The 17,159-nt window shown below is 42.9% G+C and overlaps 1 protein-coding gene across 1 annotated transcript; it reads left to right on the forward strand.

Annotated features, from left to right (window-relative positions):
- Positions 1–5,768: 5,768 nt before the first annotated feature.
- Positions 5,769–14,448, forward strand: LOC311050083 (extracellular calcium-sensing receptor-like; the record flags this gene model as incomplete). The annotated part of the gene is made up of 11 exons (XM_084064049.1): positions 5,769–5,796; positions 5,958–6,241; positions 6,332–6,418; positions 7,689–7,790; positions 8,545–8,712; positions 9,023–9,240; positions 9,738–9,870; positions 10,115–10,396; positions 11,142–11,369; positions 12,980–13,022; positions 13,535–14,448. The coding sequence occupies 11 exons, from the start codon at positions 5,769–5,771 to the stop codon at positions 14,446–14,448; spliced, it is 2,487 nt and encodes an 828-aa protein (XP_083920175.1).
- Between the last annotated feature and the right edge of the window lie 2,711 nt (positions 14,449–17,159).

Raw genomic sequence — 17,159 nt, forward strand, 5'->3', positions numbered from 1 at the left:
CTTCAAGCCAGAGGAGGTTATCTGCTACGGGTGAGCCAGCACAACTTATTATTATTTTAGCAGATATACAAGCTCATATGAGCCCACATGAGCTTGTTAGATCTGCTATTTTTTGGGAAAAATCGCGAAAATGTGTGAAAATCTTTGAATGTATTTTCATAAAGCGAACATTTGTAACTCAAAATCTTTGCTTCTGGGGGGTCCCTGGAACAACATATTTTGAGATGGGGGTCCACGGCCAAATTTTGGGTGGTCCTTGACATGAAAAGGTTTGAGAATCACTGATTATAGCAACAGGATTTAGAAGACATTTGTAGAATCCCCCAGAAGCAAAGATTTGAGTTAAAAATGTTCACTTTAAAAGAATATATATTGAAAGATTTGCACACATTTTCAAGATTTTTCTAAAGAAATAGCAGATCTACAAGCTCATAGCGCGGCACCGAGTGCCGCGCTATGAGCTTGTAGATCTGCTATTTTTGAGTAGCCCAAATAAATCTAAAAATGACGCAGATGCGTTCCCGGTCTTAATGGGTTACTCATCGCTGTCTGGTGGAAACGTTCTCTTACGTCCTACTTGGTAATGCTATTTGTCACACAAAAGTATAGGAAAATAGCCGATCTACAAGCTCACAACGGGTCAAGCCTGTTTTATTAATATTGAACCAATGAAAAGTATTAAAATAGCTTGTGACTAAATAATAACTACATTGGATGCATTAGAACGCAGGTTATTTTTATATTTTTGTATACAACCGTTTCCTGAAAAGCAACAGTTGGACATGTGGGTTTCCACCTGACAGAGACATAACACAGAGAACAGGGAACTTATATTAATTTACAGTATGCTGTATGTTTCTGCAAATATACATATTTTAAGGTGCAATGAGTGTTTTTTTTTACTCTCTAAAGTAATCATTGCTATTGAGTGTTTGTTCAGTAACAGTGTTAAATAGCTCTATATTGTGATAGTACTCATTGCTATAGAGTGTTTGTTCAGTAACAGTGTTAAATAGCTCTATATTGTGATAGTAATCATTGCTATAGAGTGTTTGTTTAGTAACAGTGTTAAATAGCTCTATATTGTGATAGTACTCATTGCTATAGAGTAGGGTTGTCCGATATTGGCTTTTTTACCGATAACCGATATACCGATATTGTCCAACTCTTAATTACCGATACCGATATCAACCGATACCGATATATGCGGGGATTATTGTGATTAGGGTAAGCTCAAATTTCATATCACACACACCATATACAGTAAGAACTCCTGTAACTTATTTATAAAGCAAAAAAAAAAAAAAAAAAAAAAAAAAAATTCAAAAACCGATACCGATATTTTCCCGATATCAATTTTTATGCTAATATCGGCCGATAATATCGGGAGGCCGATAATATCGGACATCCCTACTATAGAGTGTTTGTTCAGTAACAGTGTTAAATAGCTCTATATTGTGATAGTACTCATTGCTATAGAGTGTTTGTTCAGTAACAGTGCTAAATAGCTCTATATTGTGATAGTACTCATTGCTATAGAGTGTTTGTTCAGTAACAGTGTTAAATAGCTCTGTATTGTGATAGTAGCCTACTCATTGCTATAGAGTGCTTGTTCAGTAACAGTGTTAAATAGCTTTATATTGTGATAGTACTCATTGCTATAGAGTGTTTGTTCAGTAACAGCGTTAAATAGCTCTATATTGTGATAGTAATCATTGCTACAGAGTATTTGATGTTCAGTAACAGAGGTCTCCATGTCTCTCCAGCTCTTAAACAGAACATACATTTTTCAGGTGGGATACCAATTTCATCCAATCAGGATTTGTTGGTTTACATTTTATACTGTTTCAGTTCCAGTTCTCTCTCCTGATTGGATGAATACTTGACCTGAAAATGAAAAGGTTCTCTTTATGTTGTCTTTTCTGTAATTGTAATTAGTAACAGTAATTTGTAATGTGTGTATAGATTTGAAGTCCTAGGTTATCCTATAGTTTCAAATGTACAGAATGTTATTTAGATAGCATGTTGTCTAGACAGATGCTAGGTTCATTGTTTACCTGGTATCATATAGTATCATATCAATGTACAGATTATATTATTGTGTGCTTGTTGCAGCAGCAGCAGCAGCTGCTGCAGCAGCGAGCACACTATAGATATCCTCACTATGTATAGACTATATTCTCCTAACAACTTTGGCACCCCACTCCTCCTACATACTTCCACTTAGAAACTCCATTCAAACTGTAAAAAATAAAAAACAGCTTACTGTGGACACGTATGCTTTTACTTTTCACTTTGAAATGTCTTATAGTTATTTTTATATTTAACTTTAAAAACGTTGCCACCTCCCTATTCCTTCATACGTTCACCTACAAACTCGATTCACAATTAAAATAATTAACCTTACTGTGGACACGCACGCTTGATATGTTTACTTTGAAATCATTTGTAGTATTTCTTTATATTTAACTTTAACCGCCCAATGCATTGTCAATGACCATGGCCATTTAAAGGGTAGCAACAGCAAAGAACACATGAATCTGTACCTGCTACAATGCTCTATACCCCAGGGAGCCAGATTGCTCATATGCTGAGATGAGGATTTGATCCCATGACATTGTGGTCCAGAGTCAAGAGCTCTTCCAACTGAACGTACACATTTTACACTACATATATATATATTTACATCACCAAGTTTGCACAGGTCTGCTCTCCGATTTAATCCAAAGATCTAAGCTGTGTGATGTATAGGTTTTGAGTTAAGTCCATATCAATATCCCTCTGCACTCTAGGAATTAGTACACCTGGTGATCTCTAGCCTGTCAGTCATTGGCTGCTCAGTGCTGCTGCAAAGTAACTAAGTACATTTACTCAAGTACTATACAAGTGCTTACAATGCACAGTACAATTTTTTGGTACTTTTACTTTACTTTCCATTTTTGTTACTCCTAGTCCACTACAATTACATCATTTGACAGCTTTAGTTACTTGTAACTTTGCCGATTTTGTTATTAATACAAAACCTACTGTAACCACATACAGCCGATCTACAATGTGACACGTTATGAGCTTGTAGATCTGCTATTTTCTGAACATTTGAGTACTTTTACGTTGGTACTCAAACTATATTTTGATGCTAAAATGTTTGTACATTTCAAGCTCCAAAACTCCCAACCCTCACTCACACACCCCATACTCCACCGCCACCCCACATGACATACACCCCTCTGTCATACTTCGACTATTCGAAAAAAGCCGATCTACAATGTGATGCTTTGTGAGCTTGTAGATCTGCAATTTTGTAACACACTAATGGTGTGTATTGGTCAACATAACCCCACACAACTTGGCCACTTTGTGTTATCGTGTCCAGTCAAAGACAACACTCGCCAGTAGCCAGGGAATTATTGGTGAGCAATGTTCATTTCCCTAACTCGTCTACAAAAGTTCAGCCTGTTACTATAAGTTGCAATGATATACAGTTGGAAACTCAGGCTCTAATTGATTCAGGTGCTGATGCTAATTTCATTGATGTTAACTTAGTCCACCAATTAAATATTCCAGTCACTTCTGTTGATAAACCTTGTCAGGCCAGTGCTCTTGATGGAAGGTCCATTGGTTTGGTAACTCAGTCAACCGTTCCTGTTATAAGCTCCGTATCTCAGGCAACCACTGTGAGGCTATTTCACTGCACCTTAATTCACCTAATGTCCCAGTCTTTTTAGGACATCCCTGGCTTGCTTTGCATAATTCCTCCATAGACCGGTCAAGTTACAAGATCACCTCCTGGGGGCAGTATTGTCTTGCTAACTGCCCTATTCTTCCCGGAGCCTGCTCCTTCCGACTACTCTCCAGACCTGTCAAGGGTTCCGCCCGAATACTGGGACTTGAGGGAGGTCTTCAACAAGTCTCGGGCCACGTCATTACCTCCACATCGTCCTTATGATTGCCGTCTCAACCTGCTTCCAGATACTTCTCCTCCCCGTGGTCGCCTGTACTCACTGTCTGCCCCTGAGCCCCTTCTTTGTGGGGAAGAAGGATGGGGGTTACGGACGGCCCTTCATCGATCACCGGGGCTTGAATGACATCACCATCAGGACCCGCTACCCACTCGCTCTCATCTCCTCTGCTTTTGAGCGTGTCCAGAAAGCCTCCATCTTCACTAAATCCGATCTTCGCAATGCTTACCACCTGGTCCAAATCCGAGAAGGCGACGAGTGGAAGACCGCATTCAACACCCCCATGCCCTTCGGCCTCACGATCGCTCCTGCAGTCTTTCAAGCTCTTGTCACCGATGTCCTCCGGGACATGTTGAACCGGTTAGTTTTTGTCTATTTAGATGACAACTTGGTCTTCTCCAGTACCCCGCAAGATCACACTCGTCACGTGCAACAGGTGCTCCAGCGCCTTCTGGAGAATCGCCTCTTTGTGAAAGCGAATATGTGTGCTTTCCACCAAACCGCTGTCCCTTTCTTGGGCTGCCGACAGCGTCCGTATGGACCCAGAGAAGATTAGAGCAGTTGTCGAGTGGGCCCAGCCCAGTAACTGGAAGGGTCTTCAGGGCTTCCTCGGTTTCACCAACTTTTATATCGGTTTCGTGTGGAACTACAGCATCTCGAAGGGATTAGGTTCCTTTCACTGCTCTCACCTCTTCCAGAATGCCATTCGTCTGGTCACCTGAGGCAGAGAAGGCGTTTCAGTAGCTCAAGAACCGGTTCACGTCTGCCCGTCCTGATCAATCCGGAGCAAACGCACCAGTTCATTGTTGAGGTGGATGCCTCTGATGTGGGAGTAGGAGCAGTGCTGTCCCAGCGCTCCTCTGAAGACCACCAAGTCCAGCCCTGTGCCTTTTTCTCCTGTAAACTTGACCCCACGGAGAGAAATTACGACATTGGGCATTGGGAACTGTTGGCCGTGAAGTTAGCCCTTGAAGAGTGCAGACATTGGCTGGAGGGTGCCGAACAACCGTTTATTGTCTGGACGGATCACAAGAACCTGGAGTACATTAAGACAGCTAAGCGGCTCAACTCCCGCCAGGCTTGTTCTTCTCCAGGTTCAACTTCACTCTGTCTCATCGCCCTGGGTCCAAGAACACAAAACCTGATGCTCTGTCTCGCATGTTCAGCCCCACGCCAGAGAGCCACCGTCCTGAGCCCATCCTACCTTCCAACTACATATGGGCTCTTGTCTTGGGAGGTGGAAGCGGTGGTTCGTAACGTTCACCGTCAGCACCCCGACCCTGGGAATGGACCTCCTAACTGTCTGTTTGTGACCGGACCTGTTCCCGTGTGCTACAGTGGGGGCACTCGTCTAGCCTTGCCTGCCATCCTGGTATGAATCGCACCCTTTCCTTTTTGAAACAATGTTTTTGGTGGCCTTCCATGAGGAAAGTTGGCCATTCGTTTGTTGCAGCCTACCCAGTCTGTGCCCAGAATAAAACATCTCGCTAACCCCATCTGGCCTTCTGCTACCACTCCCTGTCCCGCACCGCCCTTGGGCTCACATCTCGTTGGACTTTGTCAACGGTCTTCCACCGTCGGACGGCAACACGGCCATTCTGAGCATTGGGGACCGTTTCTCAAAATTTTCTAAATCCCACTTCATTGCCCTTCCCAAGATCCCTACTGCCAAGCTACTGGTTCAGCATGTGGTCCACCTTCATGGCTTCCCTGTTGACGTGGTCTCGGATCGGGGGCCCCAGTTCACCTCTGGGTTCTGGAGAGCCTTCTGCACCCAACGGGCAATTCCCATTTAGGCTAGTGGATAAGATGTTGGCTTTCCACATGGGAGACACAGGTTTGAATCCCGGCCGTTACACTGGCATGTCTTTATTTTTTATGTCTTGGGTATAATTGTGACATCTTAAGTTTCAGACAGTCGCAGGTCACAGTGTATGTAATGAGTAATCAGTAATTAGTAATATTAATTAGTAATTATGTGTAGATTTAACATCCTAGGTTTCAGACGGTCGCAGGTCATGGCGTTCGCCGTGGACGAGATCAACGGAGACCCCGCCCTCCTGCCCAACGTGACACTGGGGTACCTCATCCACGACACCTGCTGCAACGTGCTGGGCGTGGGCTTCAAAGCCGCCGTCTCATTGGTCAGCGGCAGAGAGGAGCGCGTCCGATTGGACGAAAACTGTGAAGGCTCCCCTCCGGTGCTGGGAGTCGTGGGCCCGGAGTCGTCGACGCAGTCCATCGCCATGTCGAGTATGCTAGGTCTGTACCAAGTACCTCTGGTAAGTAATCTGTACTTATATATGTATACTTTTGATGGTCAGTTAATTTAATAAATTAATACATTACATAACATTTTGTACATTTGTCAGGTCAGTTATTTTGCCACCTGTTCGTGTCTGAGTGACCGTCAGCAGTTCCCTTCCTTCTTCAGAACCATCCCAAGTGACGCCTTCCAGGTACTAATGCACACACTGCCTGTCTATGTTGTAGCACTGTGTTAACTTCCAGGTACTAATGCAGTGGTTCTCAAACTTTTTCATGTCAAGGACCCCCAAATTGACACTTATTAGCCCGCGGACCCCCATTTCAAAAGATATGCCAGGGACCCCCATAAGAGAAGATTTTTTACGGCTCTAGCAGTGATTCTCAACCATTTTAATTTCAAGGACCCCCAGTTTGACATGCATTAGGCTACAGACCCCCATTTAATTGCATTTCTATCACTTGGACCGCAATTTATATTGTAAAATCTATGTCAATTTAACCCTGAGAGTGTACACTCTCAGAGTTACAGACCCATAAGGGTCCATTTGGTGCTTAATCTATCATTTAGCTGGGGACCCCCTGGAACTCCCTCAAGGACCCCTGGGGGTCCCCGGACCCCACTTTGAGAACCAATGTACTAATGCACACAAACCTGTCTATGTTGTAGCACTGTGTTAACTTCCAGGTACTAATGAACAGATTGAACACTAACTAGTCCATGTTGCGGTATTGTAGGCCTGCCCCCTGAAAGGTGTTAATTCTAATAATCAGTGGAAGAACCCCTTTCTTTTTATCTGTGGTAAAGAAGACCTCCTTTCTTTTTTTATCTGTGGTAAAACGACCCCCTTTCTTTTTTATCTGTGGTAAAAAGAAAAGACATAAACAAACATATGCTGGTACCTGGTAGTAGATGTTCCGCACACTTGACAAAAAGCACCCTCTAGTGGGTGTAATGGGTATTGCATTATGGCCTCTCATTACAGGAGCTGATGGTCTCTGTTGGCACGGTGCCAGAACAGAATGATTAGACTTTTTCTTCCTTATCCATTGTGAAATGTAGGAGATGAACTGATCTGACTATGTGAATAATCTATCCTAAACTTTTATCATTCTGAATAAGGGTCACTTTTTTTTTTTACTCTTACTATTAATTAGTACTTTTTCACCACCAGTTGATGCTTCATATCCATGTGAGTTAAATTGCTGGACTGATGTGTATATTTTTGGAACACAGTATGTCATATAAATTTATTACATGATCGATAAAGACATCAATCAATCAATGCACGCGATATGACACAATCTAAGATGACCGTATGGCAAATGTAAAACATTACTCTGTGAACCAGGGCGGATAGCGGCCTCTAGTGGCAGTGATGTCACACTTTGGTGCTTTATCTATACCATACTATTTAACCATCAGGTAATTCTTTAACCATCAGGTCATTCTTTAACCATCAGGTCAGAGCCATGCAGCACATCATGAAGAGGTTTGGATGGACCTGGGTGGGACTGGTGGTCAGTGACGATGCTTATGGACGCAGCGCTGCCAGATCCTTAAAGGTACGGCAACACATTATTTTACACGATGGATATTAAAATAATGTGGAGTAAAAAAAGGGGGGGGGGACCCTTTAGGCATCATTTCTGTCTACTCACTCTGTGTCTCAGAGGAGGGCTGTGGACAGTTCAGAAACCTGTCTACCAGTGACATCAGCGATGGGGAATCCAAGCTAATAGAAACTACAGCCTTTCTCTTTGTGGAAAGTTAGCATGCTAGAATTAGAAACCATTGACACAGAGAGTAGTCAGCTTTTTTCAGAGGTATAAAATGACATGTCTTAGTTCTGCTGGATCTCTTCTAATCCCTCACTAACATTTTAGTCTAGTCTTGATTTTTAGTACATTTAGTCATAGTTTTAGTCATCATAGCTTACTTTTTATTTAGTTTTCATCGGTGAAAAAAGGTAGTTGACCAACATTTTTGGTCATAGTTTTAATCGCCAAGATCAGTGGCGCAGCCAGAACTCGCGTGTGCATGCGTCCCCGATGGGCGGATTTTGGGCGTTTTTTGGGCGTTTTTTTGTTACTTTATTTCGGTGTTAGGGTTAGGTTTAGGTTAGGGTTATGTTATTTAATTCTTATTTTTGCCTGATTTTACCGAAAAAATTGAAAAAAATACATTTCCAAAAAATGTTTTTTTTTGCTTAATCAATTGGGTGTGCCAGCTTTCTATGTGGGTCGGCCATGGCCCACCCAGGCCCACCCATGGCTGCGCCCCTGGACAACATTAACCCTGGTTGTTCTACCTTTCCAGTCTGACCTGGAGCGGTCTGGTGTGGCCTGTCTGGCCTACATAGAAGTGCTGCCCTTAGACAGTGACCCAGCAGAGCTGCAGAGGATCGTCTCTGTCATGAAGACTTCTACAGCCAGAGTGGTGGCTGTGTTTGAACTGGGAGCACACATGAGGAAGATGATGGCCGAGGTATGCTCATTAACAGTTAATGAACAGTTAATGAACACCTAAAATTGTTAATGAATAGTTTATTGTGTTGAACTTGTTGCGAATCCTGTCATATCCTCTCCTGCGCTGCGTACGTGGTAAACGCCAGGGCATGAAGATTTCGGCTGAGACAGAACAGCCTAAAATAGGGTTTTTAAAACGAGCCCTAGAAGTGTCAGACTTGCCCGCCGGTACTAACAAGTTACTTGTAACCTGTCAGCTTAGAACTCACAGATCTATTGGACTACTAGTCAAAAAGTCTAGAACTAGTGTATTGTGTTGAACTCAACAGGTAATAAGGCAGAACCTGACAGGAATACAGTGGATGGCCAGTGTCACCTGGGCCACGTTTCCCGGCTTCCATACCCGTGAATTCATGCCGTACCTGACAGGCACCCTGGGGATCGCCATCCGTAGCGCAGAGATCCCGGGACTCAAGGACTTCTTTTTGAAACTACAACCTGATGATGAAGACCCTGACAACGGCCGTGAAAATAACATAGTGACTATGTTTGTTTTCGTTTACTGTTTAAGAGATGCTTTACAACATGAAGAAAGAAAACAGAAAACTAGTCAAAAGGCTAAAAACTAAGAATAGAAAACATTGAAATTAAAAGGCAAAAAGGGGGATTAAAATTGGGTGGGGAATGTGAGTCTGAAGAGGTGGGTTGTGAGGGAGGTTTTGAACAGGGCAAGGGTGGGGGGGCGGCTTTCATGTGAGCTGGGAGTGAGTTCCAAATGGAGGGGGCTGTAATTGAGAAGGCCCTGCTGTCACCCCAGGTTCATTTGTTTCTTATGCTGCGTTCACACTGGCAGATACAAAGATACAAAGCTACACAGCATATTTGTAGCTTTGTATCTTTGTAGCTGAAGTTGAAACCAGCTCAACCTATTTGTAGTTTTGTAGCTGTCGTAGCTTTTGTAGCAGCTACAAATGTCGGATGTATCTTTGTAGCTTCATGTCGCTGTCTTCCATTGATAAAGAACGGTAGTCTGTATCTTTGTAGCTGCCATTGTGAACGCAGCATTAGCCTTGAGGACATCCAGGAGGTTGGCATCATCCGACCTGAGGGAACGGAAGGGGGCGTGGCGTTGGAGGAGGTCAGAGAGGTAGAGGGGAGCCAGGTTGCTGAGGGTCTTGTAGGTGGTGATCAGTATCTTGAAATGTATTGTGTGTGTTTGACTGGGAGTCAACAAAGGTCATGGAGGACTGGGGTGACGTGGTCCCTGGATTGGGTTCTGGTGAGCAGGCGGGCAGCAGAGTTTTATACAGTAGTTTCTTGGGAACTTTGGAGCTGACACTGTTTAGTAGGAAAGGAAATTACTGTAACACCGTATTTTATTCATGCATATACAGACTTCATGGTGTTGTTTCTCCTTTCAGGTGAGGCAGTTTTGGCAGTACACGTTTGGGTGTAGGTTTGCCCCCGTCCCGTCAGGCTGGGTGGATGGTGGAGGTGGAGGAAGGGTGTGCACCGGACTAGAGGACCTGGGTGCAGCAGAGACGGACCTGTTGGACGTGTCTGACCTCAGGGCCGAGTACAACGTCTACAAGGCTGTGTACGCCATGGCCCACGCCCTGCACGACATGCTGCAGTGCGTCCCGGGAAGAGGGCCCTTCCCTGGGCACAGCTGTGCCAGCCTGACCACTGTGCAACCATGGCAGGTGGATTATTCATGTAGGCTCTAGGGCTCCTATTGGTCCTATTGTGACACATTGGGGAGGGAAAATGACAAAGCTGCAAAAACTGACACTTTGGGGTGCATAACTGAGGCTCTGATTTTTATTTTATTTATGAAATTTGTTTTTGTTAAATTTTTGTTGAAATCTTTAGAAAATCTTTTAAAAATAATAATACATAATGACAAAATTTAAAATAAACTAGAAAATGTGCTCCTCGGAGCACAAGTCTCCGCCAGCAGAACCGTGCTATCATCTGTCATCAACTGTGATATCTGTTTGTACTGGAATGTACTGTTCTTGATTAATTAATCTAAGCTATTTATATTACGTATTGTGATGACACCAGTGTGTTTACATAATGTATTGCTCCGCCATTTCTCAGCCATTTCGTGATTATTCCTGTCTTACCTCACTTTGAAAGAGACCAAGACTCTTTCAAAGTGACACATCTATTTATAGGCCGCTATACGTCATGCGTCTCACTAGCCAATCAGAGCACACTCTTTCAACGTATTGTCACGTGTCACGTGAGGCTTGACCAATGTTAGCTTGGCCGAGGGGGGGGGGGGGACGGAAAGTGAAAACATAGTCTCCTGGCGGAGACAGTAAAGGGATTTTCACTCGGTCCCGACCCAATGTTTGGGGAAAAAGTGCTCTATATAGTGTATATTGTATACACTATTATTATGTATTATTTATTATCATCTCATGTCCATAATGTTTCCAGCTCGTGCATTACCTGGAGAAGGTCAGCTTCACCACGTCAGCTGGTGATCATTTATCATTTGATGAGAACGGCGATCCTCTACCAATCTATGATGTCATGAGCTGGGCGTGGCTTCCTGACGGAAGCGTCAAGCTCCGGAATGTGGGTGTGGTCAGGATGTCTGCCTCCGGCGACGAAGAACTCATCCTGGACGAAGATATGATCTTCTGGAACTTTGAATCCACCAAGGTCTCTTTATTCTAAAATACTGTAAATGCTCTGGAGCTCATGATGAGAGTGTGGTTTAGTTTGGGGTCTTCAACGACGAAGGACCCCTTAGCTGATAGAGAGTTGAAGCAGGGACCCCCACTACATATCCTATATTAAGATTGGCTAATAGGAGGGCGTGCAGACCTCTGACGTCATTCTGACTCAGCCATAAACAAATCACGGCCATTTCACTATGGCAACATAAACAAACCACGGCCACGTCGCTATGACAACATAACCATTAACAAATCACGAGTCAGCTCTGCATATGGGCACAAAAGGGGGCATGCCCATATATGAGCATAAACAGATGGCATCAGGAATCTCCATATATGGGCATACAAGGGACAAGGATTTACAGATGGATATCTCCTTATATGGGCATGTCATGCATGCCCATATGGGCATATACTGATAGCCTGGTGGCCAGACTAATATCAGTGCGTAGATATTAGTCTGGAATCTCTCTGTGGAACCTGCATTTCCAAGGGGCGGATTCCAAAAAATGCCTCTGGTGATAAACCCCGCCCATATTTGCATACTGGTTATTACACCCAAAAAATCTGAACTTTGAACATTCAGTGGATTTTCTGTGGTCTGGGGTTTTCTGAATAATTAGGCTGAAAAGTAATCTAAGCTTGGCCTTCGACAGTGAGGTCACAGTCAATTAATCCCGCCCACTCTCCTCCTCGCCCCTCCCCTCCCCTATCCTTTCCTTTGGGGGGGCGATGATTGACAGGCAAAATCCCTCACCAGCGACACCCGCAGGCAAAGATTTCTTTTTTCATTGCAGTTGAAAAGGCTTTAGAAATGTGAAAGAGAAACACCTGCCATGGATCAATGGAGTGGATTTTTTTGTTAAAACTTTTTATACACGTTTGAAGGACCATGACAAAGACTTTTAATGTGTGGTAAAACTGAACGTCATGAAACCTTTAAGTGGTTAATGTAAAGATGCAGATCTATGGTTTTAAACAGAAATTGATTGTTGTTATTTAGCTGTGCAGCTGTTCTCCCTGGAACCTGGCTGATTTAATTATTTTTTTTAATAATTTGATACAATTTTAAATGATTATTAATTACATTACTTTATTACACGGCTTGGTTGAATGCTCGATTCTGATTGGTCAGTCATCGGTCATTATTTCTGGATAATGACCGATGAGCTCTATAACGGACCGCTGTGTAATCAGAGACTCAGAACACCTGCTCATGTCAACCTGTGCTGCTTGGTTATATGCTTTATCCAACATGACAGCCATGTAAACAAACAAACAATGTCATTTACAACTAAACGTTGCTCTCAAGAATGTTTTTGAAAACATTTGAAGTGAGAAATAGACGATGCAATAACCGAGAAGTCATTCTATTTGATCCACTGCGCTTCCTTGTTTATCGTGGCACAACAACGGGGGAATACCAAAACGCTCGCCCCAAAACACAGTCGCCCCGGGGCAAATCCGGCGATTAACCACCTCGGCTGCGCCTCGGTGGTTAATCGCCCTGTCGGGCTTAAAATTTCAATAATGACTACCTCCCCATGCATTATCCCTTGCTTAATTAACATGCAGTTATCATTGTTATTGTAGCCTCCTGAGTCGGTGTGCAGCGAGAGCTGTTCCCCTGGAACCCGTGTGGCCAGAAGGAAAGGAGAACCTGTCTGCTGCTTCGACTGCATCGCCTGTTCTGACGGACAGATCAGCAACGAGACCGGTTGGTTTACATCTGTGGTTCTCAACCGAAAATCTCCTTTTCTATGCTTATACTAATACTATACTTTGATAATAAGTACAAGTTTATTTACAGAAAAACAAGCCCAATGTCGATTAAAATAAGCGGACTTGGCACCACTGACAGAATGGTACACAGAGGCTTTCTTATTTCATGGTAGGATAATAAGATGTAGCATGTAGAGCCTTTTTAGGACGATACGAGTTTGTCCCTGCTGAGCTACCGTCATGCCCCCCTCTGTCTTTGATCTACTTCCATGTACCTGAAGTCATTGTTTACACTAAAGAGAAGCTACAGTGCAACCTACCTGGTCCACTGTCTCCTTATTATTATTGGTGTCATATCCCAACCATTATATGGATACACAACAATACTTTACTTGTCTGTCCCTTTAACCTCGGTGTCTTTGTTAGGCTCTACAGAGTGCACCAGTTGTGCAGAGGACTTCTGGTCCAGTCCCCAGCGTGACCACTGTGTCCCCAAGATCATGGAGTTCCTCTCCTACCATGAGGCCCTGGGTATCTCCCTGACGACCATCTCGTTGCTGGGCACACTTTGCTGCGCCATTGTCCTGGGAATCTTCGTCTATTATCGAGACACACCCATGGTACGCGCCAACAACTCGGAACTCAGCTTCCAACTTTTGCTGTCACTGAAACTGTGTTTCTTGTGCTCACTTCTGTTCATCGGACATCCCAGACTGTGGACTTGTCAGCTGAGGCACGCGGCATTTGGGATCAGCTTTGTGCTGTGCGTCTCGTGTATCCTGGTAAAGACTATGGTGGTGTTGGCTGTGTTCAAGGCCTCCAAGCCTGGGGGTGCAGGCATCATGAAGTGGTTCGGTGCTATGCAGCAAAGAGGAACAGTTCTGGCTCTTACTGCCATCCAGGCAATAATCTGCACAGCCTGGCTTGTGTCTGCCTCACCAACTCCACATAAAAACACACAATACCACAGTGATAAGATAGTCTATGAGTGTGAGGTGGGATCAACAGTTGGTTTTGCCGTGTTACTAGGTTATATCGGTTTACTGGCGCTCCTTAGTTTCATCCTAGCGTTCATGGCAAGGAATCTTCCAGACAACTTCAACGAAGCCAAATTAATCACTTTCAGCATGTTGATCTTCTGTGCCGTGTGGATAGCCTTCGTCCCGGCGTATATCAGCTCTCCGGGCAAATATGCCGATGTAGTGGAGGTGTTTGCTATTTTAGCGTCTAGTTCTGGCCTCTTGGTGGCGCTGTTTGCACCCAAGTGTTATATAATGCTTTTGAAACCTGAGAGAAACACTAAGAAGTCCATCATGGGTCGCGACGCCACCAAGACGTAGGAGTAGAAATGCAATGATAATACACATTCTATTTTATAACAATAATATATATGGATATATTTGATTGCTGATAACGTCGTTAGTTGTTTTTGATTGCTTGAATACTTTATTAGTCAGAAATATCAACAGCATGGAGGTACAGTAAAACATTTAGGTTAAACGGATGATATACCAAAAAAAAAGGTCCTGGTGACTTGTTTCCATTGTGGTCCTATATATTCAATTCATCAACATAGCATGCCATGTAATATTAACACATCAATACATGGCATCACAATTACAAACAACTATATGTACAAGGACATGTGTGTATAAGGAGAAAAAAGTAAAAACGGCGGCACCGAATGACACGTCCTATCGTCTCCTGATTCTTTTGAAAGAAACCAGTGATTCCTTTAAATATGGATGATGTCAGGGCATTCCACACTGTGAGAGAGAGAGACAGAGAGAGAGAGAGAGAGAGAGAGAGAGAGCTTTCTATGTACCTCAGATAATCATGTTTAAATGTTGTGTCTGAACATAATAAATGTGTTATTTCAGTTTGAAACAGAAGTATTGTGGTGTTATTTTGCCTTTTTATAGGTAAATGCGCAGTTCTGGAGAACTGCTCTTCCGAATTTGTGGTGTCATTTGCGTGCAACGGCCTCAACTTTTACGTTATTTGCCTTGCATTTGTGTCAGCTCGTGCGATTTTTGGCCATGTGTCATTCGCGTCTCGTAGAACATTTCACATCATTTATGGACGCCGCCCATCATTTGCGGAATAATATGAAGCAAAGAAGAGAGATATTTTTTTCATTCTTTGCTGCTGGTTTTGTTTCCACGTCATTAGCGTTGTATCATTAGCATTTTCAGTTGCATTGCATCATTTACGTTGCATAATGTGTGAGTGATGCGCCTTGTTTATGTCAGTCAACATAAATTTTAAGTGATGCCCGTCAGTCGCACTTCGTCTCGTATCATGAATCATTCCTGTCAGTCCACATCTTTTTAGGCGAAACCGTCATTAAAAAAATGCTATGCTAAGAAGATAACTCCAAAAGGGGGTGCTCCTTCCATTCCGACATCTCACCACTCCGACTAGTGGCTTCCGCGTGCGGTTAAGGTTAAGGTTAGGGTTAGGTATAGGGTTCGTCAACATCTGAAAGGCGACATGTCGGAAAGGAGAAATGCACCCCTCCAAAAGCCCCGGGGTATGAGGGGCCGTTCAGGCCATAAATAATGAAACACTTTCACACACGCTAACGAGACAGTCTTATACTTACTACTGAAATGCTTTTACATTCAATTTTGAGACACTTTCACACACGCTGATGAGACACTCTTACATATACTACTGAAATGCTATACGTTCAATATTGAAACACTTGCACACTCACTACTGAAACACTCTCACGTACATACATACTTTGTAAATCGATGCACGTTCATATATGAAACTTTATACATACTCATCTGAACACTTACGCATACATATGAGAAACACATACACATACATATATACTTCTGTGTCATATACACATGCATACGAAATGCTTGCACGCATACAAGTTAAACATTTATACATTTATATCTGAAACACTCACACATACACATATGAAAAGGCTGCATGTATATTGCTGAACACTTGTACATTTACAACTGAATTTCTTGTATATTATAACAAACTAAAATGAAAACTTTAGATGCATGTGCAAGCCTTTCACATGTATTCGTACAAGTAATTTCAGTAGTATGTATAAATAAATTCAATAATATATATACACATAATTTCAGTGATATGTATAAGTGAGTTCAGTATAATGTATAAAAGAGTTTCACATGTATTCATACAAGTGATTTCAGTAGTATGTATAAATGATTTCAATAGTATATATACATGATTTCAATAGCATACATACACATAATTTCATTATAATGTATACAAGAGTTTTACATGTATTCATACAAGTGATTTCAGTAGTATGTATAAATGATTTCAATAGTATATATACATGATTTCAATAGCATGTATAGATCATTTCACTATTATGTATACAATCATTTCACATGTATGCATACAAGAAATCTCAGTAGCATACGGAAGTGATTTCATTAACACCGGAAGGCACGGGCAGGTGCGCGCGCACACCAGGAAGACATTTCCAGAGAAGGAGAAGATAAGAAGGAGAAGACAAAGGCAGCATGCAGAGATGCGATGCGAACGTCTTTTTACCCCTGCTTTTTTCGGCTGCTAGGGTTCAAGTGGTTGATGTAAAAAAAAAAAAAAATCATATCACACAATGATTTGGCGGACCCCCTGTAGTAACTCTGAGGATCCCCTGTTGAAGCCCCCTGCTCTACTCTATTTAATCTAAATTAATGGATAAGTTATAGAACTGCCCCTAGCCATTTCCTATAAAACAGTGGTTCTCAACCAGTGGTCCTTGAGGGGGTCCCCAGCAAAAGGTTTTAATACATTTTCACCCCTTTATCCATATTGTAGGCTATATGTTGGCTATTCAAAAATAGCAGATATACAATAAATAAAAATAAAAGATTAATGTTAGTGGCACCAAAAAGATTCCCCCCGTTGACAAAACCGTCCCGGGGGGCACCGAACGGGTCCGCACTGACCCCAAATAGCTGATCTAGGCTATATGGGTTGAAGTGGTTAAACTGCTGGGGACCCCCAGAACACTTCCAAGGACCCCCCTGATGCGCGGCAGCGC

This window comes from Gymnoscopelus microlampas, assembly GCF_963454915.1.
Source record: "Gymnoscopelus microlampas genome assembly, chromosome: 8".
NCBI lineage: Eukaryota > Metazoa > Chordata > Actinopteri > Myctophiformes > Myctophidae > Gymnoscopelus > Gymnoscopelus microlampas.